Source organism: Musa acuminata, chromosome BXJ1-1 (assembly GCF_036884655.1).
Source record: "Musa acuminata AAA Group cultivar baxijiao chromosome BXJ1-1, Cavendish_Baxijiao_AAA, whole genome shotgun sequence".
In the NCBI taxonomy this organism is placed as follows: domain Eukaryota; kingdom Viridiplantae; phylum Streptophyta; class Magnoliopsida; order Zingiberales; family Musaceae; genus Musa; species Musa acuminata.
Window position 1 is genome coordinate 12,445,264 of NC_088327.1, and position 25,221 is coordinate 12,470,484.

The 25,221-nt window shown below is 38.7% G+C and overlaps 2 protein-coding genes, 1 non-coding gene and 1 pseudogene across 5 annotated transcripts; 1 reads left to right on the plus strand and 3 right to left on the minus strand.

The window, feature by feature from the left end:
- Nucleotides 1-1,740: 1,740 nt before the first annotated feature.
- On the minus strand, nucleotides 1,741-5,105 carry LOC135674245 (pentatricopeptide repeat-containing protein At1g06140, mitochondrial-like; annotated as a pseudogene).
- Nucleotides 5,106-6,295: 1,190 nt separating this feature from the next.
- Nucleotides 6,296-11,272, minus strand: LOC135674246 (sulfite reductase [ferredoxin], chloroplastic-like). Its single transcript, XM_065183905.1, has 8 exons — nucleotides 10,911-11,272; nucleotides 8,688-9,464; nucleotides 8,308-8,604; nucleotides 7,946-8,143; nucleotides 7,515-7,649; nucleotides 7,297-7,413; nucleotides 6,755-6,913; nucleotides 6,296-6,672 (listed from the first exon to the last, which is right to left on the minus strand). The coding sequence occupies exons 1-8, from the start codon at nucleotides 11,082-11,084 to the stop codon at nucleotides 6,463-6,465; spliced, it is 2,067 nt and encodes a 688-aa protein (XP_065039977.1). The 5' UTR covers nucleotides 11,085-11,272; the 3' UTR covers nucleotides 6,296-6,462.
- Nucleotides 11,273-12,620: 1,348 nt separating this feature from the next.
- LOC103990250 (uncharacterized) lies at nucleotides 12,621-13,941 on the minus strand. Of its 2 annotated transcripts, XR_010475752.1 has the most exons (3): nucleotides 13,745-13,908; nucleotides 12,722-13,342; nucleotides 12,621-12,635 (listed from the first exon to the last, which is right to left on the minus strand). It is a non-coding gene; the product is annotated as an uncharacterized LOC103990250 (transcript). The 2 variants fall into 2 exon arrangements; XR_010475751.1 differs by lacking the exon at nucleotides 12,621-12,635 and having other exon boundaries at nucleotides 12,786-13,342; nucleotides 13,745-13,941.
- Nucleotides 13,942-15,068: 1,127 nt separating this feature from the next.
- On the plus strand, nucleotides 15,069-24,188 carry LOC135674249 (probable cellulose synthase A catalytic subunit 8 [UDP-forming]). Of its 2 annotated transcripts, none has more exons than XM_065183912.1 (15): nucleotides 15,069-15,208; nucleotides 15,377-15,513; nucleotides 15,682-15,874; nucleotides 15,978-16,198; nucleotides 16,287-16,377; nucleotides 16,488-16,665; nucleotides 17,696-17,962; nucleotides 18,048-18,393; nucleotides 18,485-18,622; nucleotides 18,854-18,979; nucleotides 19,099-19,311; nucleotides 20,189-20,453; nucleotides 21,380-21,582; nucleotides 22,612-22,962; nucleotides 23,304-24,188. In XM_065183912.1, exons 2-15 carry the CDS (start codon nucleotides 15,490-15,492, stop codon nucleotides 23,886-23,888), a joined length of 3,201 nt encoding a protein of 1,066 aa, XP_065039984.1. In that variant the 5' UTR covers nucleotides 15,069-15,208; nucleotides 15,377-15,489; the 3' UTR covers nucleotides 23,889-24,188. The 2 variants fall into 2 exon arrangements, with proteins under 2 accessions (XP_065039984.1, XP_065039993.1); XM_065183921.1 differs by having other exon boundaries at nucleotides 15,685-15,874.
- Nucleotides 24,189-25,221: the final 1,033 nt, after the last annotated feature.

Below are 25,221 nucleotides of genomic sequence, written 5' to 3' on the forward strand. Positions count from 1 at the left end.
CTCGAAAATAAAATAAATAAAAATTGGATATAAAATAAATACAAGTGCAGGAACTGCTTACTTTAACTTCCGACAATCTTCTTGTTCCCTTGGTTCACCATTTAGAAGCTTTCCTTGACCTCCACTGTGTTCCTGGAAGAACATCTTTTAATGCTCTTCCTTTCATAACTCCTAAAACTGTTCAGGTAGGATTCTTAACAAAGATAAGAAAAGATGAGTCAGATTGGTATGGTCGTAGCCAACTTATGGTCCCACCTACAGACGTTATTCCATCTCTCTTTCAAACATATGTGAGAACAGTACCTAAAAGGACGAAGAACATTTGGTCTCAAGTGATAGCAATTACCTGTTGGAATAATGACTCCACATGTTTTCTTTGGCAGCAGTCTTCTCACCCTTTGGATGCATTTGACATCACAAGAGACGGTTCCGGTCATTGTTAACAGGATTAGGCTTCGAGATTTCTCCTCCTCCTTGCTTTTATATTCATTTTGTGGTTGGAAAGTAAGCTGATGTACTGCAAAGGAAGGCTACCTGGTCTCTTGCATCATGGTGGGCAATACATAAGCCTTTTGATAAGATGGAGATACCCAAGAAAACAATGATACAGGATAACTATGGAAAATAATGAATTGTTAAAAGAAGCGAAGCTAGATCAAAATGACCGTCATCTGTCTATGACAAGGATGGCATGAAACATAAAGAACAAGGCATAAGTGCTTACCTCAGTCACCCAATCTGTTGATAGGATCTCGATAGGATAACCAAAAGCTGTCCTACAAGAGTTAGGTTGTGATGACACATTCTGATAAATCAGAGTGTGAGTTGTTCCTGCATGAAAGGGAGATTAAACTTTAAGAAAACAGGTTAGACCGAATGGTTTAGAGATTTATATTTAAGAGAACAAAGTCAGATCTTCTTTCCCGTTTGTTTAAAGGGAAAGAAACTTCTTTGTATGCTACTCTGTGGTAGAATATGTGGCATTCATCATCTGAAATGAATTCCTGGTGGCTTTTACACACCCATGGTGAACATAAACGACTTCCTTGACGCAGGACTGAAAGGAAAGTTATGAACATGTACCACACTAAATAAAAGTTTTTTGTTCTTGTGACCAAGCAATAAATGACTTTAAAAGAGTACCGAGTGCTTCTTGTTTATGAACTTCATTTTAGACAGGACCTGCAAATCATAGCTTCAAATGCTTTTGTTCAGCATTTGAGCCATCTGTCTACAGTTCTTGCAACTCAGGAACACACAAGCCAAGATTGCATTAAGTTCTAATAATAAAGTCATTTAGAATACTTGCCGAAAGTTGGAATGCAAAAAAAATATCAATTATACATAAGCATATAAATCAATGTTTGCTGCTGAAAATAAACCACTTTACCAATAATCATCTAGGGGTTTCTCAGTGGCACCTTGCTATTATCTCCTGTGTTCATCTCACCTGATTATGAATAGTAAACCTACAAAATAAAGTTTCTTTTAGAATCAATAAGATTAGGAAGTTCTATTGATTCATGAGAAGATGTTAACTTCGTTTTGGGAGAGAAAAACACAATATTACTTAAGAGGGTAATATACTCAAAACAAAAAGAAAGAGGACTCGTGAATTCCTCCATTATTCTTTGTGATTTGCACATTTTATATAATAACATGGACCAAAGATCAAGTAAATCAGAGAGTCCCCAACAGTTCGTTTTTTGGAAGAAAAGTGGTAAATGAACTTAATAAGAATTCACACAAAATATCAGGAGGTGGATTACCTCTCCAGAATATATCAACTACATTTGTCATAGCAAAATTAGCCAACTTATGTACAGAAACATAAGAATTCACGGGGACAAAATGCCATCCAGTGACACTCGGGTGCCAAGGAATATTAAATAGAAAAATATCTTGACATATGTTTCTCGGGTGCCATGGAATACAGGTGGGACTGAAAGCATGTTGAGGAGAGTCTGTGAGCCAGATCTAACCCGTATTTTGTAGTAGCCTTCCTGATGGGGTTTCTGTATAATCCCCAACAGTATGTTATATAACATATGTACTGCGATTTGCATTCGTGACACAATACATAGACAGCTGGGCTATTGAAGTTGTTTCCTTTGGCTTTTTATTAGACAATAGCCAATAAATTGTCCATTTCAGGTTATCATCAATATCATCTAACCATTTGAGATCTTCGAAATCAAGGTGCACTGAAATAGTTATATGAACCCAAAGACGGTAGAAGATTATACCAATTTCATTTGGAAAAACATTCTGATAGTCGACCGTCTGGCATCAAGTTCATGCATGACCAGATGACATGAAAGGATGCAAAAGGCCTGGAGATTTGAGAAGATTCCAGCAAAAACTTATAGACAAGGTTTGCTGAAAACAGTGGTAATCACCAGGGCCCTGAAGATTTCTGTTGGAATGTGTTCTGTAGAACCTTGTTGAGGGGATTTAGATAAGTTGCCAGATCCTCACACTAACTAATCAGAATCATTCCTTTGCCCAGATCTACACATTATGCCAGATTGAACTTGTATAAGGAATATATCCATTTTCCACTAGCTCGTCCAAAGACAGTTTGAGTTTTGTGTACGACATCTCAAACTGAGGGTCTTGTTTGTTCCCTGCAGTAAAAGATTGGACTTCATTTTTAATGTTTATCCAACTGTTACCTGGAGTCTTTTCTAAACCTTTCTCCTTGATGTCTGCTCTCAAGATAGTGACGTATTCCCAATTTCCAGCTGCAGCATATATATTGGAGAGAAGTATGTAATTTGCAATGTTCATTGGTTCTAATTCAATGAGCTTTTCACCGATTATCCTCGCAAGTTCCATGTTATAAAACATTCTACATGCGCTCAGGAGAGCTCTCCAGAGACTAGCATCTGGTTCCATGGGCATTGAACAGATCAGTTCTTTGGCTTTATCAAGGTTTCCTGCACGGCCAAGAAGGTCGACCATGCAAGCATAATGAACAACCTCAGGTGGTACATTATAGTCCCTATTCATGGAATGGAAAATTTCCCATCCCTTCTCAATCATACCGGAGTGACTGCATGCAGACAGAATAGAAACAAATGTTACACGGGTAGGTCTCTCTCTAGCACTAAGCAATTCACAAAATATCCGAACAGCATCTTCACCTTGGCCATGGATTCCATATGCTGCAATCATGGCATTCCAAGAGATGATGTCCCTCTTCAGTAGGTTTCTGAACATCAATTCAGCACTCCTTATGCTTCCACATTTTGCATAAATCGTCAGAAGAGCATTTCCCAAAGAAGTATCAAGTGGCAAGCCGAGCTCCCTTCTTACAATGTATGCATGAAAGCCTTTTACTTGCAGAAGACTCCCCATTTGTGCACATGACGGAAGAACATTGATCATTGTACTTGCATCAGGTTTTGTTTCAAACTGCATTCGATAGAAGAGAGTAAGAGCATCATTCGGTCGTCCATTGTGAATATAGCTAGCAATCATAGCATTCCAAGATACTAAATCTCTGTCAGAGTGATTCCAAAATATATAAAATGCTGCTGATTCTTGTCCACAGTCCATGTACATATCTGCAAGTGCAGTGCACAATGATGAGTTGACATCAAGCCCATGCCTTATCACATAACCATGAATAGACCTGCCAAAATTTAAAAATAAGTTGTTTGTGCATCCTTTAAGAAGAGAGACCATAGTGAATGAGTTTGGTTTAGTTTCTGTTTGTTGCATTTTCCCGAAGAGATCCCAAGCCTTGCATGTCAGCCCATCCTTGATCAAAGCCATGATCAATGTGTTCCAAGAAACTGCATTTGACTTATCCATCCCATTAAAAATCTCTTGAGCAGATGTGACAATATTCAAGTCCGCATACATAGACAGCAATGCATCATCTATAGAGGTATTATCTGTCATCCCACTTTTTATAGCATAGGCATGCAATTGCTTACCTCTTGCTAAGCAGCCACACTGAGCACATACAGAAAGCATTATACCAATGGTGACCATATTTTCTCCTATACAGTCACACCTCATCCTGCTAAACAGAGCAAGTGCTTCATTGAAACACATGCAATTCTTGTATGCAGAGATCATAGCATTCCATGAAGCAACATCCCCTGTTAGCCCTCTTTCAAAAACTAGACTAGCATGTTCACAATATCCACACCTACCATACATATTGATCAGTGCATTCCCCACAAACTTATCTACAGAAAAACCATATTTAATAACTAGTTGGTGCACTTGCTTCCCAAACTTTAAGCATCCAAATTCCCCACACGATTGCATGACAGCTAAAAATGTCACAGAATCAGGAGCTACATTGTCTACTATCATATGAAGAAAGATCTTTAGAGCTTCAGAACATTTTCCAGTCTGGAAATACCCATCTATGATAGCATTCCAACACACAGTGTTCCTTCTCTTCAATACTTTAAATACATTGTGTGATAACCGCATGTCAAACCTCGAATAGAACCCAATCAAGGAAGTCCCAACATGAGGCTCCAGTTGAAGAATCCCACTTCTCAAACTATAGCAATGTGCAGCCTGCCCAAGCCTGAACTCAGACAACTCACGACAGGCTATTATTAGACTAACCAGCGTGACCGAATTCAGCCTCAATCCATCTCTTCTCATCCTAAAACACAACAAGATCGCGTATTTGTACTGACAATTGGCAACACACCCAGAGATCATGGCATTCCATGAAACCAAATCTCTCTGCGTCATTTCCTCAAATACCTCGAGCGCATCATCAACTAATCCGCATTTACAGTACAAATCCACGAGCGCAGTCCGAACGCGCAGGTCGTCAGCTAGTTCTGTCCCAACTATGCACGAATGAACTCGTTTACCGAACTCGACATCCTGCAACCTCGCGCACGCCTTGAGGACGACCGGCAGTGCGACCCTGTCGCGGTGGGCGCCCGAAGCTTCCATCTCGGCGAAGGTTGCGAGGATGGCCCGGTCATTTTTTAGCCTGACGTGGTGCTTGAGGATCGAATTCCAGTTACCGGGGTCTCTGCTTCGGATGGGGGGAGACAAGCGATGTGGGCTTGGGAGGTTCATGAGGAGAGAGCAAACCATCTCTGATGCATGTGTGGCGGGAAGACGAAGACCGTTAAATAGTTGAGTTGTCACCACACAATATATATGTATATATATACATATATATGTATATATATGTATACATATATATATTTATATATATATATATACATACATACATATATATATACATATATATGTATGTATGTATATATATACATACATACATATATATATATACATACATATATACTTATATATATACATACATATATACATATATATACATATATATACATATATATATATATATGTATATATATATATATATGATATTTATTTACTAAATATATGATATTTAGTAAAACACCAAAAATGCTTAATTTAGTTTGAAAAATAGCTTAAATAAATAATACTAAGTCAAATAATAGTGATTTTGAAAATATATTTTGTGAGGAGTAGGCTATGGAGAAGTCACCATGCAAAAAGTTAATCAAACCTAAAATGCTCAATTTGTTTGCAATTTCACAGCATTTTCCATCACAGGTAGAATGATATCCTTTTCTTTATGGGATTTTGGTTTCACTAGCTTTTGAAGATAATGCAAATCCAAATTTATTTTTTTAATGAAATATTAATTGTTTTATGTTTTCGGAATCGGGAAAATTCTCATATTCATCTTTGGGAATTTTGTTAAGGTATTTTTGGCAATTCAATTTATAATCCCTGATGTTGGTTCTATAAGTCCTTGAGGAATTTTTTGAAGTTTTATGTGAATAATGAGGAATTGGCACCATATTGTCTTATAACTAGTAAACAATCTTTCAGTACAAGCTTAAGCAATCTTGAACAAAGAGGAAAGGAGAGAGAGGAGACTGGATGCAGTTGCAGAGAAGTAGAGGAAGAGTGTGTGTGAGATTGACTGGGAGTGATGTACCAACTAAAGCTTGTGAGTAGGAATCTTCATCCACATTATTGCAGTTTTTCTCAAGAAAGAAAAAAATCTAAAGCTATCATACATTGGATAGTTTTGTGTATGCAGTTGTAAGACAAACTTAGCCTGTGATACACAGAACAATTGGGAGTCTTCAGGTAGCAAAAAGCCTTGGTTCTTCCATAAACAAGTCATAAGCTCAAGTTGTATATGTGATTCAATGATATTGTGGTGCACTTCAGCTTGCAGATATAGCAATTGCTCAGCTGCACTCTGAGATGCCACAATGAAGACATTGACACTCATACAGTTCCATTCAGATAAACGTTGCAGCTTCAGATATTGGAAGATCTTTTAACTCTACCAACATTTTTACAGTAGAGTCAATTCATTTAAAAAATAAATGCGGAAAACAGTTTGAACTTCATTTGGCTCTATCGATAGCGAGCCAGAGAAATGATCATTGGTTTGCATCGGTGAGCTCATTCACCTTTTCCATTCTGCTGAGCAGCAACATAATTGCGGATGACCTCCATGGCCAGCTGGTGGGCACTCTTGTTCTGCAGCTTTGCAAGATTCGCCATGGCTTCATACGTTTGCCTGTCCGAGAAGATTTTGAGATTGAATCTTGATGATGATGATTCCCCAGGACCTTCCCACTTCTCGACCAGCTCTTGAAGTGTATCAAAGCCCTAACGGAAAGACAGAAGGTCAACCATGTTCATCACCGAGTGTTGTTAGAGCTGACATTCATATATTATCAACCATGCTCACCATCCGAGTCGTGAAGTCACCAAATGATTCATGCCGTTGGCGTTCTATCCTCCAGTTGTAAAATAGCGGCTCAAGAACCTTCTCTAAATCTTGGACCTTCACCTTATTCATGAAGCTTTTTGCCAGTCTGGTCTGATTAGGTGTGCCACCAAGCCAGATCTGATGTCACAAGTAAAAAGCATCAATAAGCATTTGGTTGAGCACAAATAAAATTTATTTAGACAGCTGCTAAGGCCTGTAAGTTCTATTATATCTCAATATCAATATTTCGTTGCAAAGGGTCAGTTTAACTCCCAAGATCATGCATTTACAGACTATTAAAGTGAAGATCTTGCATGTATTTGTGCACTTGAGGATGTCAGGCTATGGAAACCACAAGTACATAAAAGGTTGAATGTGCTTTATTCTAAATCTCACCCTAGGTGATTGCTAGTTATATAATTTTGCATAAATTGATTCTTCAATCTATGATTCCAAGCACTGCTGGTTGAAAGAAGCTTCAATCCACATTATTACTACCATTCATAAAGGACTTAAATCACCTGGTAGCTGTTGGGACCATCTCCGACAAGTCCTAGCTCGGCCATGTAGGGTCTGGCACAGCCATTAGGGCAACCAGTCACCCTTATCACAACTGAATCATTGTACTTGAGGCCAACCTGCAATAAAATGTTTCTGAATCACAGTTCACTCAGAAAATTTTCAAATATAGCAGTTTGCACATTATTACAACAAATTGGATAATAAACAATGTGGTGACCTTGTCAAAAACAGCTCGAACCCTTCTGAGAATATCTGGAATCCCTCTCTCAGCTTCTGTAATTGCTAGTGGGCAAAGTGGAAGAGCAGGACAGGCCATGGCAGTTAAATTGAGACGATCAATATATCTGGGTAGCTGTCAGTATGATAATACTTAGATTAATCAGGACACCCAACTAACAGTAGGATCAGAAATCATCTTTTGCATAACAACCAGAAACACAAGTCATTTAGAAAGTCAGGCATTGAGACCTCATATCAGATTTAGCGCATTAGATTTCAATTCGGTTTAAACACCAAACACAGGGGGTCTCACTAAAGAAAGAAATAAGCTATACAGTAGATCAGCCATTTTGGTTATTCTTTTGGTTATACAAGGTACTAGATAAGTATAACCTAATTTTTGAAGCTGCAGAAACAAACAAGCTATACCAGTAGACCAGCCTGGGCAAGAGCTATGGAGATGGGCCGTCTCCATGAACACCGGATGTCACACAAAATCAAGTTCTGGTTAGGTGTAATGCGAACATTCAGATTGTACTTCTCAATTACTTCTCTCAAAGTTTTCTTCATTTTCCCTCCTATACGGCCATTATCAACACTGAGTCCACAAAACATAGCACCATTACCCTGCCATGAAATGCTCCAAAAGATCATAACATTTTCATTAAAAGACAAAGCTGAAAACACATACATATGGCCAAAAATGATATTGCAATTGTTTAGAACATATCAAAACTAACAAGAACTAAGCAAAAGAATGAGTATAAATCCATTAGATGTCTGAAAGCAACCTGTTCATGCCATCCAAGGTAACTCTTAAATTCCCACTCCGGTAATTCTCTGAATGGTTCAAACTTCTTACCATAATACTGCTCAACAACACTACGGAACTTTTCAATTCCCCATGCACTAATCAAATACTTCATTCTACTATATTTCCTGTCATCCCTCCTCCCATTTTCTCTTTGAGTAACAACAATAGCCTTTATAGCAAACAAAATATCTGCTTTTGGAACATAACCCAGTGGCTCCCCTAGACGAGGGAATGTGGTCTCAACCCGATGAGTCCTTCCCATGCCTCCTCCCACCTACAAATGTAAATTTTTTGAACAAATCAAAATTTCTAATCAAGAAACTTATAAACTAACACTTGAACATAAAAACTTTTTACATAGATGTTAAAGCCTCGAGGTTCTCCATCATCATCAGAAACTAGTACAACACCAATGTCATTTGTTAGGATATCAACTGAGTTATCTTTTGGTACAGTCACTGCAATCTTGAACTTCCGAGGCAAGAATTGGGTGCCGTAAATGGGCTCTGGTAAGTCTGGGAAATTTGTTCCATGGGAATTGTCATTACGAGCTTTTACTACCTCTGGAGGCTCTGCTGACATAACTTTTTCACCATCTACCCATAAATCATAATATGCACCAGACTGAGGTGTCAAAAGGGTAGCAATATTTTCAGCAGTCTCCTGCGCAAAGACATACTCTTTTTTGGCATATGGTGCTGCAGGAGCTAATACATTTCTGTTCAAATCACCACATGCACCAAGAGTTGATCCCATATTCTTGATGATGGTACTCATTACAGTTTTTAGGTCTTTCTTCAGGATGCCATGCAACTGAAATGTCTGCCTAGTGGTCAAGCGAAGAGTACCAATTCCAAACTCATCAGCAAGATCATCCATAACCAGGTAGAGCTTATTTGGGACTTTCCCACATGGATTTTTTGTACGAAGCATAAACTGGTAAGACTTTACACCACGTTCATCCCTATTTGTCTGTTGATAACTTCCGTGAAACTTGATCAATTGTGTAGCAGCTTCATTTATGTTTGGAGCTTCTGAGAGCAATTCCTCATTTAAAGGAAATCTAAGAAAGTTGCTTTGCTCCTTAAACAATTCAACCTTGCTTCGCTTGACCGCAGTATCTGGTTTTGTAGGCTATAAAAAAACCAAAAAGGATTGGCATTATTTAAATGAGAAATTAAGTACAGGTAATATACTCTAAATTTACATTAATCAAATATCATATCTGCAGATGAATTAATGGCAGGTAGATTACATTGGAGAAAATGTACCAAATCTCCCAGGTCAAAGCATCGAATGATTTTGTACTAGAAAGAGATAAAGAGATACCTAAAAATTACAAAAAAACAGTTGCAGAGTTGAGAATTATATACATACTGCTTATTCAAATTGTAGCCCAGCTCGCAGGTCGAAATATCGAATAATTTTCTTTACTAGAAACTAGCAAGAGTTAAAAGATAATTTCAAAATTAGAAAAAAACCAGTTACAGTGTTGAGCATCATGTATATACTTCTTATTCTACAAGACACTGCATTTCTTTTTAGTTATTTCAAAACAACTGCTACTTAACAATATTTACATACTTTTTTATTTTTCCGTCATGCATAGTCTTGTAGGACACTAACTGAAATGCCCATGATTTTTTCCTTGTGATGTTATAGAGTTCCATCATTAGGCAATGCTAAAAACAAGCTACCTTTTAGCCATCATATTAACATCAAAGCACTAACAACTTTGCAAAACTAAACCATTTGAAGCTGCATCTATATCTGCCTCATTCAACATGTCCTTTTTGACTCTAATGGCCTTGCCTAAATTCTTTTAGAATGAGGAAAAAGAGGACTCATACAGCTTGCAGATGTGTTTCACAGAAATTAAGATCAGATTTGGGATTGGCCCGATCATACATTAAGGCAAACTTGCAAGATATCCAATCACTCAGCATGCATATGGACCGTGAAATACGACAGATGTAAAATACGGCAGCATCATGATAGCTGATGATAAGCAGTTGAAGAACTTTACAGCAGGTTTAGTTAATGGTTGATTATAGGAAAATTAAAGAAAGTAGAAAAAAGAGTAAGATTAATCATCTACAGAGCTTCAACAACATTGAAGAAGCTTCAGGTAAAAAACTCTGCTTCACAAGTTTCCTTTTCTCTTCTCCCAGTTCCCTCTCTCCGTCTCCCAGATCCCACATTGATACAAAAAAATCGCTGCCCTAGCTACCAGGTCAATTACCAACCGAAAATACCTACACGAAAAATTTAAACCAGAAGCCTGTTACAGATAAGATGGGCATTCAGGAACCTGACATCACTTTCTTAATTGCTATGTAAAAGACTAGTTCATGTCAGAAAACACGAACATTTAAAGATGCAATTTGCTATCCTACGATAAAGGGGGAAAATGCTTGTTTCTTAAGAACGAAACATAAACGTGATATGGCATCACCATAATTTCCCCCTATTGGTTACTCAAACCAACTAGAACGGACAAAAGACAACCAAGATCGCACCTTTGGGTTACCACATCAGGAAGCAGAAATAGATAAAATGCAAGAAGCAAATAGACCTCACCGTGGAGACGGCTCTTATAATGGAAGAAAAGCCCGACGAGGACCCGATGGGCAGAGCCGGGAGCGGTCTCCCGAAGGGAATCAGTCCGGAGGACCTGAGCCCCCAAAATCCACGTATCTGGACCCTCCGATCGGCCCCGGCTCCGATCCCCCCCGCCGCTGCCGAGGCCGCCATGGCCGCCGATTGGCAATTCAAATCCTCTAAAAGACAGCGCTTTCGGGACGAGGAAAAACCGAGCCGAACAAGCAAGTGGACCGAGAGCAGTGTGGCGCTTGCCGGGATTTGACGCCGTCGAGCTTAGACGCACCGCCAGCCGCCCACCCTAGGGAAGCGGAGTCCAGCGGTAGCCACACGTAGAGCGGCGGATTATTCTCGAAAGGCCACAGACGCTGATATTTTCACGCGCTGTCGCTGTCGCTCGTGAGCTGCGAACTGTTCGATATCGATCTGTAAGCCTCCATCTGAGCTGGTAATTCGGAGTGACAATATCATAATCCGAATCTGACTGTTCGATAATATAGGATTTATTAACTAAGAAGTACTTTTTCTTACCCTGTTTGGTACTTCCCTCACATTACCTTTCTTCTTATTGGAAGGAGATTGGGCCCCTCTATTTCCGCTGACCAAGGCAAGTAGGAGAACAAAACTAGTGTGTATTCCACCAAATAAGAACACCGTTTTAACTATTGAATATAATTATGTGGTTCATAGTGCCAAAAAAAAAAGTTATTTAACCTCTTAAAGAACATAATCTAAAAATATAGTTTATATAACGATGGATGACAGAAAAAAATCTAGCTCATCTTTCTTTTTATTCCATAATATTTTTTTTAATGAAGCATTCTATTAGGATTAGTTGTAGATTATCTTATATAATTAATTATATTTAATAATCTTATTTTTTATATTTAATTCTTATAATTATAATATTTAATATTATTTCTTCTCATCGTGAATTCTACCGACGAAAATACTACATGTGTTCAGAACCCTTTGATATTTTTATTAATATCGTGGCGAAACGAGATTAAATATTTTATAATTTTTAAAAATATAAAGATCGAAAGGTTAAATGTAATTTTTTACACTTTGTTACAGTATTTTTTTTAATAATATCGTAAACTAAATAAAATACTAATTTATATAAATTTTGTAATATCATATTTTTATAATAATAGAAAAATATTGTAATATAGTATAAAATATTATAAAATAATGTTTTTATTTTCAGCAATACTAAGAAGATACTGTTACTCATTTTATAAAATAAATTTTTATACTATAAATAAATCATGATTATAAAGAATATTTACTATATTAAATTTGATTCAGAGTATATCGTCCATTAAGATTTTATGATAAAGTGGTAAGCGAGATCGCTTATCTATGATTGGCAAAAACTACTTACCGAATCAAAAATATGGTTTATTTCAGTTGTTTCTTTGTGTTGGATCGTCACAGGACACACTGGTGCATGGAAGGACTGGTCGATGGGGAATGTCAGGAAGAACAGGAGCATTGGGATCACTTGCATGTCAAAGCAGTGTTGTTCTCCGTGGTGTGATCCTGTTCCCCGATGGTAGGGTCTCCCATGACACCCCAAACACAATCATCCACGTTGAAACCAAAAGATCTCCTTTTGTCACGCCTGCAGGAGTGGCCTTTAACCTGCAGATCCTCTCTCCCCTTCCTGTCCAATGAACTGGCGACCACGATGATGAGAACCTGCACAATGTCATGAGTATATGCAGACACGTTGCTGTGAACGCCAGGGAATCCAATTCAAAATCTAAAGCAGAGCCCGGCACCACCTTCCAAAGTTAAAGGAGGTCAAGAAAGCCAGCACTAGACATGGAAGAAGATGAAGAAGACGAATGAGGAACAACAAGCAGCATTCTCTTCACAACCAGATCGATACTGCACACAGGGAACTGAAAAGATGCACAAACTCGGGCTTCTCAGCTATAAAAAGTAGCTGTGAAGCATAAAACAAGCTCACCAAACCCTAGAAAACCAACCTCAGCAACAAAGACAGAAGGGAAAGATCAATGGCGATGCAGTGTTTCGGCCTGCGAAGGGTCTACAGTGAGATCTCCCGTAGGGCGTAGAGGAAGAAGAGATCGAGGTCCGGCGAGGTGAAGAAGGGGACGGGAGGTGTGTTCTCGGACCAGCGCATGGCGGTGACCCGTCGCTTTTTAGGCGCCGGTGGGCAGCTGAGGTGCTCCGGTATCCGGGAGGTCTTGGCCTTTGGGGTTGAGGATCCTGCAGCTGCGATGTCGATTGCTCTCTTCTCTTCCAAATCCGACATGGCTTGTTTCGAGGAGACATCATCCGTGGGGCGTCGTGATGGCTCCGAGTTCTTCTGCTGACGTCGAAGTCGAGGTCGCCAGCAAGCCTTTCTTCTTCCTCTGAAGGCTGGAGCCATTCGAGAGCTGGCCGAAGCCAAATGACATAAGATCCAAAAGAGGAAACCTTCATTTCCGAGATGATCAAACCTCAAGAAGACAAAGTTCAAAAAACCATGCTTGAAGAATAGAAACACAAATCAATGATTGAAACAAGATACAGCTAAGATTGGGTTTGAGATGAGTAGAACATCAGCTAAATCTTGCTACAGTTCATTAAGAAACATATCCTCCAACTTTTCAGAAGCTAAGAAAAGAATCGTTGACACAAAGTACTTCCTACAGAGAGAGAGAGAAGTTAGTAAAGACAATCTCACAGTGAAGATCGATCTTGAAGAGCTCCTGTCAACAAAACTCGACATCTGTCTTCTGTATCCAAAGAAATTGCACAGAGAGAAGAGTACACACACGACTCAGAAGCTAGCATACCTCTGAAGGACTCGGGCGCAGCACACTGTCAAAGAAGATATCTCAATTGATAGCCTCGGAGTAGTTGATCTCAAGAAGATGCCCAAAGCCTAACAAGCTTTGGGTGAGCTTGTGAAGGATGTGTTCATGGAAATGGCATCTTTTTGTGGACGGGGAGGGAAGGATGCCAAGTGTGGCAGCGGTCTCCTCCACCGCAGGTGAAGTTACCTCAAAGAGATTCGATTTGAGCTAATATATAAAATATGTATTTAAAATTACAAAAAATAATATTACCTTTTCTGTCTGATTTTAATTCCGTGCCTTAAATATATACATATCTATAATATTGTTGGTATATATATTTTTGTCCTTGATTATTATTTAAAGATTCCATCTCGTTGCTTGATCGAAGTTGATGGGTCCAATATACTTTCAGTCACATGCAAAATTATTATATGGGTCCCCCAAAAAAAGTGAAATAGAAGTCAAAGTCAAAGTCGATGACGTCGATCAAAGCTGTAACTCCATTTTATTTTATTTCTTTATTCTTATAATACGTCGAAGGGCCCACAATAAGATGGTTAAAATAGTGTCGGTGGGCGTAATCGATTACTAATTTAACGGATGATTCATGCATGATTGCATCCACCCGTTTGTGCGTGTCGCGACAAGTGATCAATACCCAGTTGTCATCTCTTCGTAACACACGAGCACTGCGATTCAAAGATACCCGCGATGCTCGTTACTGGAGCAAGCAATCGGGTCCCATTCCACCACCACAAGAAAGAAGGGTACGCCGAGCGGGGTTTCGAACGTGGTGTGGTTCGAAGTATTTACTGATCTCGTGGCGGATCGTCTCCAACGCTGGCTTCATCGGTCACATCCGATGCCGGCATCAGAGCCATCGGTCCTTCTAGCTCAGTGGGACCCACACCACTTCGAACGCCCAGGACCGTCCGATCGATTGGTGGCATCGAAGACGATGTCCGCCAGATAGCAAACGTATTCTAATAATTCATCAGCGTTAATGCTGGATCGAGCGGCCCGGGTCCCACTCATTTCACCAAAGGAAAGAAGGGTAGGCCGACGGGGTTTACAAGTGGGGTCGTCGTCGCGGATCATCTCCAACTCGATGTTTTCGTCGGCGACATCCCATCCCGGCATCAGAACCGTCCATCCTCTTACCTGGAGTTTGGCCCAACGGCAAAGACCGTCCGATCGATTCCTTTTCCGTTCCACTGCTTCTTTCACCGCAGTGGGTGGGAGTAGCAGCAACGTCCTTTTCATAGTAAACATATCAAATCAACTCGGCGTTGTTAAAGCGTCGCTTTCGCCCCCTTTCTCTTCTCTCCTTAATTGCTCGATTACTAGTCGGTGGTGATAGGGTTCCTTCTTGAGATATCTCCCCTCACTCCCCTTCTCTTCGTGTCGGCAGTGTGAGGGAAGACCGATTTGGTGGCTCTTCGGAGCAATCCGTTCTCAAAGGTGAGTCCTCTTTCTTTTGTTCTCGACGAAATGCTAGTTTTTGATGTGAATGGCTGGTTCCACCTATAGATCTACTAATGTATTGTTGGTGTACGTTTAAGATTTATGAGATCTGGATGTTTCATGCGGACATTTCTATGGGTGATAAATTCCATGTGGTTTTGATAGGGGCAAGTTGTGGATCGGAATCCATGCGGTGCATTAAGCTTCGATCTGTTAATATTTGAGCTGTTTCTTCTCGATTCGATTAAAGTTTGCACTTTTTGGTTGAGAAGCCTGCCATGGAGGTCGATGGAGAGAAGGGGGTACGTTTCTGCATCAGAAACATGATTGGTTCAAATTGTTTTTTCTTTTTTGACCGAAATGTAGCTTGTTCTTGAAAAGGTCTCCATCTTTAGATTCAAAACATAATATTTTTTCGCAATCCATGGTTGAAACTGTGTTAATTTTGACTCGTCTTGACTTGGATGAAGAAGCCTGTGAAGCACTCCGGTGGCCAGGTGTGCCAGATCTGTGGCGACAGTGTTGGTACAACAGTGGACGGCGATCTATTTGTCGCCTGTGATGTTTGTGGGTTTCCCGTCTGCCGTCCCTGCTACGAGTACGAGAGGAAGGATGGAAACCAGTCGTGTCCCCAGTGCAAGACGAAGTACAAGAGACACAAAGGTTTTGCTTTGGATCCCGATCTGCATTAATGTGTCACAGTTATTTAAATAAAGACCAGATTAAGGATTTTGGTTGGCTCTTTTGTTTTTATTGCGACATGTAGGAAGCCCACCTGTTCGCCAAGAGGAGGGGGACGATGGCGATGCTGATGATGTTAGCGATTTCAATTATCCAACTAGCCATCAGGATCAGAAGCCAAAGATCGCTGAACGCATGCTGGGTTGGCACATGGGTCATGAGCAAGGGGAAGATGTCGGTGCTCCAAAGTATGACAGTGGGGAGATCCCCCGGAATCACATCCCTTTGCTCACTCACAGCCAGGGGGTATGCCTTTTTGATTTAATTCTCTTAAGATCAGTGTCTCTGTTCCCCTTACGTGAAGATATGTTACTATTTTCTTTATTTTCTGCAGCTCTCCGGAGAACTGCCAATGTCATCACCTGATCATATGATGTCCCCAGGAGGTGGTGGAAAGCGTGTGCATCCACTCCCTTACCGCTCTCGTATGTCACTTATCCTAGGTTTTGTGGTTGTTATGTTGAGTTTAATATTTGTTTATGCATTGCTAGTCCTGATTCAGATGTTAAATTGTTGTCCTTTCTTATTTGATCAGCTAACTCGTCCAGAGAATTTGGCAATGTTGCCTGGAAAGAGAGAGTTGATGGATGGAAGATGAAACAGGAGAAAAATGTTGTGCCAATGACTAATGGTACCAGTCATGCCCCTTCGGAAGGCAGGGGAGGAGGTGATATTGATGCGACTACTGATTACAATATGGATGATGCTTTACTGTGAGTTATTCTCCTGTTAAAGTTTCTTTGTTGAGTGCATATGAGCTTAATATTTTCTTTCTGAATATTGTAGTTGACTTGTTTACTAGCAGATTGATGCTTTGAATATTTTTGTTGGAATCCTTGGTAAGAAACAGAAGAAATGTTCTCAAATATCGTAAATGTTATTGTAATGAGATCTGTCTTGGTTCTTTTCTGTCTAAGTATATTTTGCATCCTATGAAAATACTCATTGCACTTCTCTTTTCTTATTGACTAATGGGTGACTAACAAAAAAAATGACCCATGAACAACTATGTTGGTGTAAAGGCATAAGAATTAGTCCTAAATACTGCATTCTTTAGTAACTGCAATAATAATTTTTCCTCTCTCCAGGTGTCCAGGTGGCATTATATGGTAATTAGCTAAATATTCATCCAGTTTATCTGTGTGGTCCATGTAAAATAAAGTGATTTTTTTTACTGATTTAGCTTTCTGAATTTCACAATCAACACACACTTCCAGGCTTCCAGCTTTATCCTTGTCAGCTTGTTCATTTTGGACTTGTATGACTGTTTTTCCTTTACTACCATCGTGAGTCTGATTATAACACCAGCTCTGTTGTGAAATAGTGATCTTCTATCTTCTTTGACATTCTAATCCTAGTTCAACTTAAATCATCTTAAAGGGGATCCTTATGAACATTTTGGTGGAAATGTCTAGCACACAATGTGCAACATCATTTGATGCTGTTCTGTATTCTTTATTTGAAAATAAATCATTTGCATTGAAAGTTGGAAATGAATCCAAATAATTTTTGGAAAGGAAACAAAGCCCTTTGTTTTTCTAAAATGTTAAAAAGTTTACTTGCTTTCGGTTCTGTAGGCTCTAGTTCCAGAGACTATTCTACTTTCTATTGTTTTTTTTTCTACTTTCTGTAGTTTAAATGTATAATAATTTAACAATATTCTTGACTCTGTTTATAGGGCCACTGAAATTACCTGAAACTTTTTTATTTTAACTGTAAGCTGTCATTGCTTTTATTATGCAGGAATGATGAAGCCCGGCAGCCTCTTTCCAGGAAAGTATCTGTTCCATCTTCCAGGATAAACCCATACAGGATGGTTATTGTGTTACGGCTTGTTATTCTCTGTATTTTCCTCCACTATCGTATCACAAATCCTGTCACCAATGCCATTCCTTTATGGTTGTTATCTGTAATCTGTGAGATATGGTTTGCTATATCTTGGATATTGGATCAGTTTCCCAAATGGTTTCCTGTAAATCGTGAAACTTATCTCGACAGACTATCAATTAGGTAATTGCTTCATGGTTTCTTAAATTTTCTTGTGTAGTTTAAGTACTCAGACCAGTTGTTTGCTAAACATCACTTGAAACAACAGATATGACAGAGAAGGTGAACCGTCTGAGCTGGCTGCTGTCGACATTTTTGTCAGTACTGTCGATCCATTGAAAGAGCCTCCCCTTGTCACAGCCAACACTGTGTTATCAATTCTTGCCGTGGATTACCCTGTTGACAAGGTCTCTTGCTATGTCTCTGATGATGGTGCTGCTATGCTGACATTTGAAGCACTGGCTGAAACTTCAGAGTTTGCAAGAAAATGGGTTCCTTTCTGCAAGAAATACATTATTGAACCTCGAGCTCCTGAATGGTACTTCTCACAGAAGATTGATTACCTCAAGGATAAAGTTCAACCTTCATTTGTTAAAGATCGCAGAGCAATGAAGGTGTCTAGTCTTGCATAGTTTCAAACTTGGATTTTTTTTTTTTTCTGTTATCCTTTTGCATGTCTTCTGACCAGCAATTACTTCAATCCAGAGAGAATATGAAGAATTTAAGGTCCGCATCAATGGCCTTGTTGCAAAGGCACAAAAAGTTCCAGATGAGGGATGGATCATGCAAGATGGCACACCATGGCCTGGGAATAACACCAGAGATCATCCTGGAATGATCCAGGTTGGTGGATTTCTGTAACAAAGAACATTATCAAATCTAGATAGTAGACATCTTAGATATTTGGCATGTGGAAACACATTTTCACATTTTGTGCATATTAATTTCAAATACATCTTGACATTGCCCATTGTGATTTGTTAACATTTACTAAATTGGTTGACTGCTGTTGCAACATGTTCTTTTAAGATAATTTTTCTTATCAGAATCATCTTATGTCACTCAAATTATCAGGTTTTCTTGGGTCACAGTGGAGGGCTTGATACCGAGGGTAATGAACTACCACGATTAGTCTATGTATCTCGTGAGAAACGTCCAGGTTTCCAACACCACAAGAAGGCTGGTGCCATGAATGCTCTTGTGAGTAATAAATGATTCAGCATATTATGTGAATCTGGCGTTTATTTATTCTACTAAATATTTGTGTAGCTGGACAAGGACATCTTTGTCCATTGTTAATCTTTAAAACTACTGTGTAGGTGCGTGTGTCGGCTGTCCTTACAAATGGACCCTTCATGTTGAATCTTGATTGTGATCACTACATAAACAACAGCAAGGCTCTGAGGGAGGCTATGTGCTTTCTTATGGATCCAAATCTTGGAAAGCAAGTTTGTTATGTACAGTTTCCACAGAGGTTTGATGGTATTGATAGGAATGATCGATATGCCAACCGTAATACAGTGTTTTTTGATGTAAGTGCAGATATATTTCAAAGCTTATAACATTTCTTACAGCTTGTTGTTGATAAGCCTTAGCATCAACTGGGCAATTTAGTCTTTACAATGATGATTCTAGTGAATATAACCAAACATTAGAGATAACACTTGATAATATACAACATTATGATGTGGCTGTATAAAATGCTTCCCTAATTGGCTGCATAATAAATGGCATTTTTCTGCACTTTAATCTATTCCTGAAAGTCATTCTGATCCAAGTAATTGGTCCAAGATTAATTTTAATGCTTCAGGTCATGGTTAACTGTCTTAACTCATGCGATGCTTCTGAATATCTGAAAGCAGAACTGCATGAATGTTAGTGTTATCTATCCTAACCATTGGCTTCGTCTGTCCAGATACTTTTTGTATTGAAACTCAACTCTTCTCTTGCAAATACTATTTTAACAGACATGTCATGGAGATGCCCCAAAACATGGTTGTTCCATACTTTTTGAAAACATGAAACATGTTAACTCACATTGGAGGTCAGAAATTGGTTAAAAAGTTTTAGTGTTACTAATAAGAAAACCCTTTAGTAGTTTTGGTGTCATCAAAAGGGAAAAGATACTCTACATTTTGGACCATGGTTGTGACCATTTGGATCCATGTACTCTTACCCTAGAGTCCAAGACATTACCTTTGTTCTTTTGTTGATCAAACTTTTAGCATCATTTTGATATTCTTGTAAGTAGTTGACATTGCGGAACTGATAACTGAAGATATTGAAAATTATGCAATTTTAAATCAAGATAAATATGACTTCAGAATCAGCCTCAGTGTCTTCTGGCTGACTTATTTTCTGTCTCTTTTTATTGTAATTCTTATTTCCAATGTTCTTTATTTATTATAGATCAACTTAAGAGGTCTCGATGGTATCCAAGGCCCTGTCTATGTGGGTACGGGATGTGTCTTCAACCGAACTGCATTATATGGCTATGAACCTCCTATCAAGAATAAGCATAAAAAGAAGGGCTTCTTCTCTCTCTGCTGTGGTGACTCTCGTAAGAAGAACTCTAAATCAAGCAAGAAAAGTTCAGAAAAGAAAAAGTCAAGCAAACATGTGGATAATACAGTGCCAATATTTAATCTAGAAGATATAGAAGAGGGTGTTGAAGGTAACTCGTTTTGTTATTGCTGTTTTGAAGAATACATGAAACTTAATAATTAGCATTATTTAATATCTGACTTTGGAGATCTTGGGACCCTTGTTTGTAGCAATTTTATTTAGCCCTTCGGTTGTTTGATTTCAGAGCCATGAGATAAACTTTTGGTTTAGGAGGGAAATGAAAAGCTATCTAATTTGTCTCTCTGCTTAGTAGCAGCACAAGGCAAAGAATATTTTTCAATATTCTTATAGTTTATTTATAGTTATTTTTCAACTAACATTAGCACACAGTGGTGACAAAATTCCCAGCACCAAACTGCTGGCCTATACGTGATATATGGTGTACGTTGAATGTTGAGGATTCATATTGTGGTCCATGACAGCAATTTATCAATATATATTGTTAGTGTAGAAAGGATAGTATAGAAAGGTTAGAAAGGTTTCGTTATATTAAGAGACCAAACAATCATACCTTTTATTTGGCAGTTCCACAATATTTTAATAAAATACTGCTGAATAGCGACTATGAGCACATTGATCTATCATGGTAGGGTATAAGGACAAAGGGAAACATGTATTAATGTGAGATCTCGGTACCCGACTAGTGATATTGCTCTCAAAAGAGCATAAATGCAGGAAAAAGGTTCATGTAGCTGATCCCAAGTGGCTGGATCCTTATTTGTTTTTGTTTTATGAGATCTCAATACCTAGACTTAAATCAGAAGCAACATTATATATATTCCATGTTACCCTCTTTGCAAGCTAAATAAGTCATCTATCTGCTGACACTAAACTCATGGCATTCTGTTTATTCTGAAGAGTATTGCATAATTCATGAGTTTATTGTATGCAATAGCCTTATTCTAGTGGACAAAGTACATCTTCGAAATGTTCTTTATCTGCTGAAACTAAGCTTCTTGTTTTCTTTTTAAATAGGTGCTGGATTTGATGATGAAAAATCACTGCTCATGTCACAAATGAGCCTGGAGAAAAGATTTGGCCAATCAGCTGTATTTGTTGCCTCAACATTAATGGAAAATGGTGGTGTTCCTCAATCTGCAACTCCTGAGTCTCTTTTGAAAGAAGCCATCCATGTCATCAGCTGTGGCTATGAGGATAAGACAGACTGGGGTAGCGAGGTCTGCATATGGCTCTTCTTTATATGTGCTTTTCTTTTACCCTTAAGATACACTATTGTGCCTTACCTTCTTCTGAATGCCAAAGTTTACACACATTAGTCAGTCAAAAGTATTTAAAGTTCGATCAGGAATAATCTCTTCACATGAATGAGACCTTTAGAAAACAGGGTTACAGGAGTTCTGAAAAATAAGCATTGACATCATTTTGGTAATTGAAACTGACAATTTAAATGGGCATTAGCTAGATTACTATGACTTGGCAAATCCATTCCCTTTTAACATCGAAAATCTAACAGTTTGGAGCATAATCACAAGAAGTTGAACTTGGCATTAAGATAACGGTTGCATCTTCCACAAAATACAAATAACTTTTAACACACAACACCTTGATAGCTGGCTTGAAGTAGATGCACTGTTTATCGAGGCTGCTGCTTGTACAAAGTAATGGACTTTCCCTGAACATAGTCTGCAACAAGATCTCAAGGTGGTGTGGCTGAAGATTTGGATAGAACCTGAACATAGTCCCCACAAGGACAAAGTATTTGGATATAACCTTTAAGATATCTTTTATTTCTGAATTTTTGTGGTGTGGCTTAGGAATGCTATAATTTATGTAAGTGCTAAGGTGGCATGGGCTTCTGCATTATTTGGGGACTTAGTCAAAAGAATCAAGTTACTGCTTTCAACCAAAAGAAGCCACCTGCAGAGCATATAGGATGCTTGTTTTCCAGTGTACAATGAAATGAAATTCATAGATTTTAAGAGGCCATCAAAACTTTGTTGTTTAATTGTATTTTACTCCACAAAAATTGGGAACTAATGTAGACCCTGACATTCTTTAAGTTTGGCACCTGGTTTCCCCCCTTATCCATACCAGTGATGGCTATAGGCATAACTTAAGTGATTGTTCTCTTGTCATAACAAGTTATTTCTATGAGCTCTGCAGTTTAGTCTTATGTCCTTGTATTTTTTTTATTTTTTTTATTATGTCCTTGTATTAAGATGCTGGATTTTTATCTGGTACCGCAGATAGGGTGGATTTATGGTTCTGTGACAGAAGATATCCTGACTGGATTCAAGATGCATGCTCGTGGTTGGAAGTCAATCTATTGCATGCCTAAGCGTCCAGCATTCAAAGGTTCTGCTCCAATCAATCTTTCAGATCGTCTGAACCAAGTGCTTCGATGGGCCCTGGGATCCGTTGAGATTCTCTTTAGCCGTCACTGCCCAATATGGTATGGCTATGGAGGGCGATTAAAGTTTTTGGAAAGATTTGCATACATCAACACCACCATTTATCCACTCACTTCGCTTCCCCTCCTTTTGTATTGTACGCTGCCGGCCATTTGTTTACTTACTGGAAAATTCATTATCCCTCAGGTAAAAACATCTCCTCGTTTAAGTTTTTGCTAATTCTAAAGATCAATAGGTCCATCACCCTCGAGCCATCTTTTGCGGCTGGCACTAATGTTTGAATAAGATCCATCATTGAATAGCATTATGCAGTATGCACATAAAGTCACCTGCATGTTCTCAGACATTTCATGAACTTTTTCTCTTTTGGGATAATATTTTTTGCTATAGGCACAATTTTTCTCTTGTTCAGATTCTTAAAATTTGAAACTATTGAAAATTAAGATTCTTCTGATAATAGCCAGATGAAGCTAAGCATGCGTGGTATCAATATCAACTGGGCACTAACCAACTTTATTTGATTGCAGATTAGCAACATTGCAAGTATCTGGTTCATCTCTCTCTTCCTTTCCATTTTTGCCACTGGTATTCTGGAAATGAGGTGGAGTGGTGTTGGGATTGATGAATGGTGGAGGAATGAGCAGTTCTGGGTCATCGGTGGTGTCTCAGCCCATCTCTTTGCAGTGTTCCAAGGTCTACTCAAGGTTCTCGCTGGTATCGACACCAATTTCACTGTTACTTCCAAAGCTTCCGATGAAGATGGTGACTTTGCTGAGCTCTACATGTTCAAGTGGACCACCCTCTTGATACCACCAACCACACTTCTTATCGTGAATCTGGTCGGTGTGGTCGCTGGTATCTCCTATGCCATAAACAGTGGATATCAGTCATGGGGTCCCCTCTTTGGGAAGCTCTTTTTCGCCTTCTGGGTGATTGTTCACCTGTACCCCTTCCTCAAGGGTCTTATGGGAAGACAAAACCGCACGCCTACAATCGTCGTGGTCTGGTCCATTCTCCTTGCTTCAATCTTCTCCTTGTTATGGGTGCGAGTTGATCCTTTCACCACTCGGGTAACTGGACCAGATGTGCTGCAATGTGGTATCAACTGCTAGAACGTCGATCATGATGTTCACTTATATCTCTTTTATCCGGAGACTGTTATTACTGTACAAGTATGCATGTCAAATATCTGAAGATGTATGCCTTGTTTGACCTATTAAGTTATCACTTTCATTTTTTTTAGTTTACTACTTTTCTTTTTGTTGGTGGCTGTCTCAGCTGTTGAGATAAGTTTGTATTTGGCATCGATATAAAAATCCACTGTTTGCTAAATTAAGCATTACAATTGAAATGGATTGAAAGGCCTAATGTAGCTAAAGCTTGTGTATGGTCTAAATATTTATTTTCCTTTACCCCATTTTGTGCTAATCTTTGTCATAGTGTTACAGATCTACTTGTGAGTCTAATCACTATCTGGTATCATGGTCCTCACTCTTGTCTTTTCCTTGAATGTTGCATTGTGTCAGATTGGGCTTCACTGATTCATTCAAGTTTTTATTTTTTTAATGCTTCATGCAAGTATTGTTCTGAGAAATGTCATAGGTTTTCTGCATGCATATTCTGATGGTAAAGCAGACAAAGTTACTCCATCCTCACAGCCTGATAAATCAATGCAGAACCCAAATGGTTTTGTGTTCTTGCATCACCTTTCCAATCTTCTCAAGCCAACCCTACTAGGTGACTCTGGAAGTTATCAAGCATCTCTCTAAAAGTTGGTTCTCATGGATTACACAGGACCAACATGTCCAACAAGTTTGACAACCATAACACATCAATCACCATAAATTATGTATTAATACTTTCTTTGGTTTTTAAGTTTTTCCTCTCTCTCTCTCTCTCTCTCTCTCTCTCACAGATGGGAGAGGCCAACTTTGTCCATTCTGGTACTCAATCCAACCATAACATATCAGCATGTGGAAGAATGAGAAAGCAAGAAACATGTTCTTGACCCTATCTTGAAAATTTTCTATCAATTAGTCTTTTGTTATATTAGGTTATGTTCATATAATACTTTGTTACTTATACAAAATTTATTGCATATTTCATGAAATGCAAGCATCTCTTTGTAATCTCCCATCACATCACATACCCTCAATTAGCTGTATATTTCCTCATGGAACATATCAGAAATAGCAATATATATATATATATATATATATATATATATATTTATATGTATATATACATAGCCTGTCATATATATAGTACATACTGTTACCCATTGAAGTAACAGTAGGCTTTAACCCATTGAACTACAAACTTGTAATGCTTAAATGACATTGTAATGCTATTTACTTGTGGCATATAAGTTTCCAGGTTCTGAGCATTTAATCTCTCACAGCAGCAGCAGCAGCAGCAGCAGCACCAACAACATTGCTTCCTGGA

Coding starts and splice junctions, on each gene's coding strand:
- LOC135674246 (XM_065183905.1), bottom strand. CDS start 11,084: ATGGCGGCCTCGGCAGCGGCGGGGGGGATCGGAGCCGGGGCCGATCGG. Junction 8,144..8,307: donor ACCTTGGATGGCATGAACAG/GTTGCTTTCAGA, acceptor ATTTCATGGCAG/GGTAATGGTGCTATGTTTTG. Junction 6,914..7,296: donor ATGGTCCCAACAGCTACCAG/GTGATTTAAGTC, acceptor TTGTGACATCAG/ATCTGGCTTGGTGGCACACC.
- LOC135674249 (XM_065183912.1), top strand. CDS start 15,490: ATGGAGGTCGATGGAGAGAAGGGG. Junction 16,199..16,286: donor TGCTCACTCACAGCCAGGGG/GTATGCCTTTTT, acceptor TATTTTCTGCAG/CTCTCCGGAGAACTGCCAAT. Junction 22,963..23,303: donor GAAAATTCATTATCCCTCAG/GTAAAAACATCT, acceptor ATTTGATTGCAG/ATTAGCAACATTGCAAGTAT.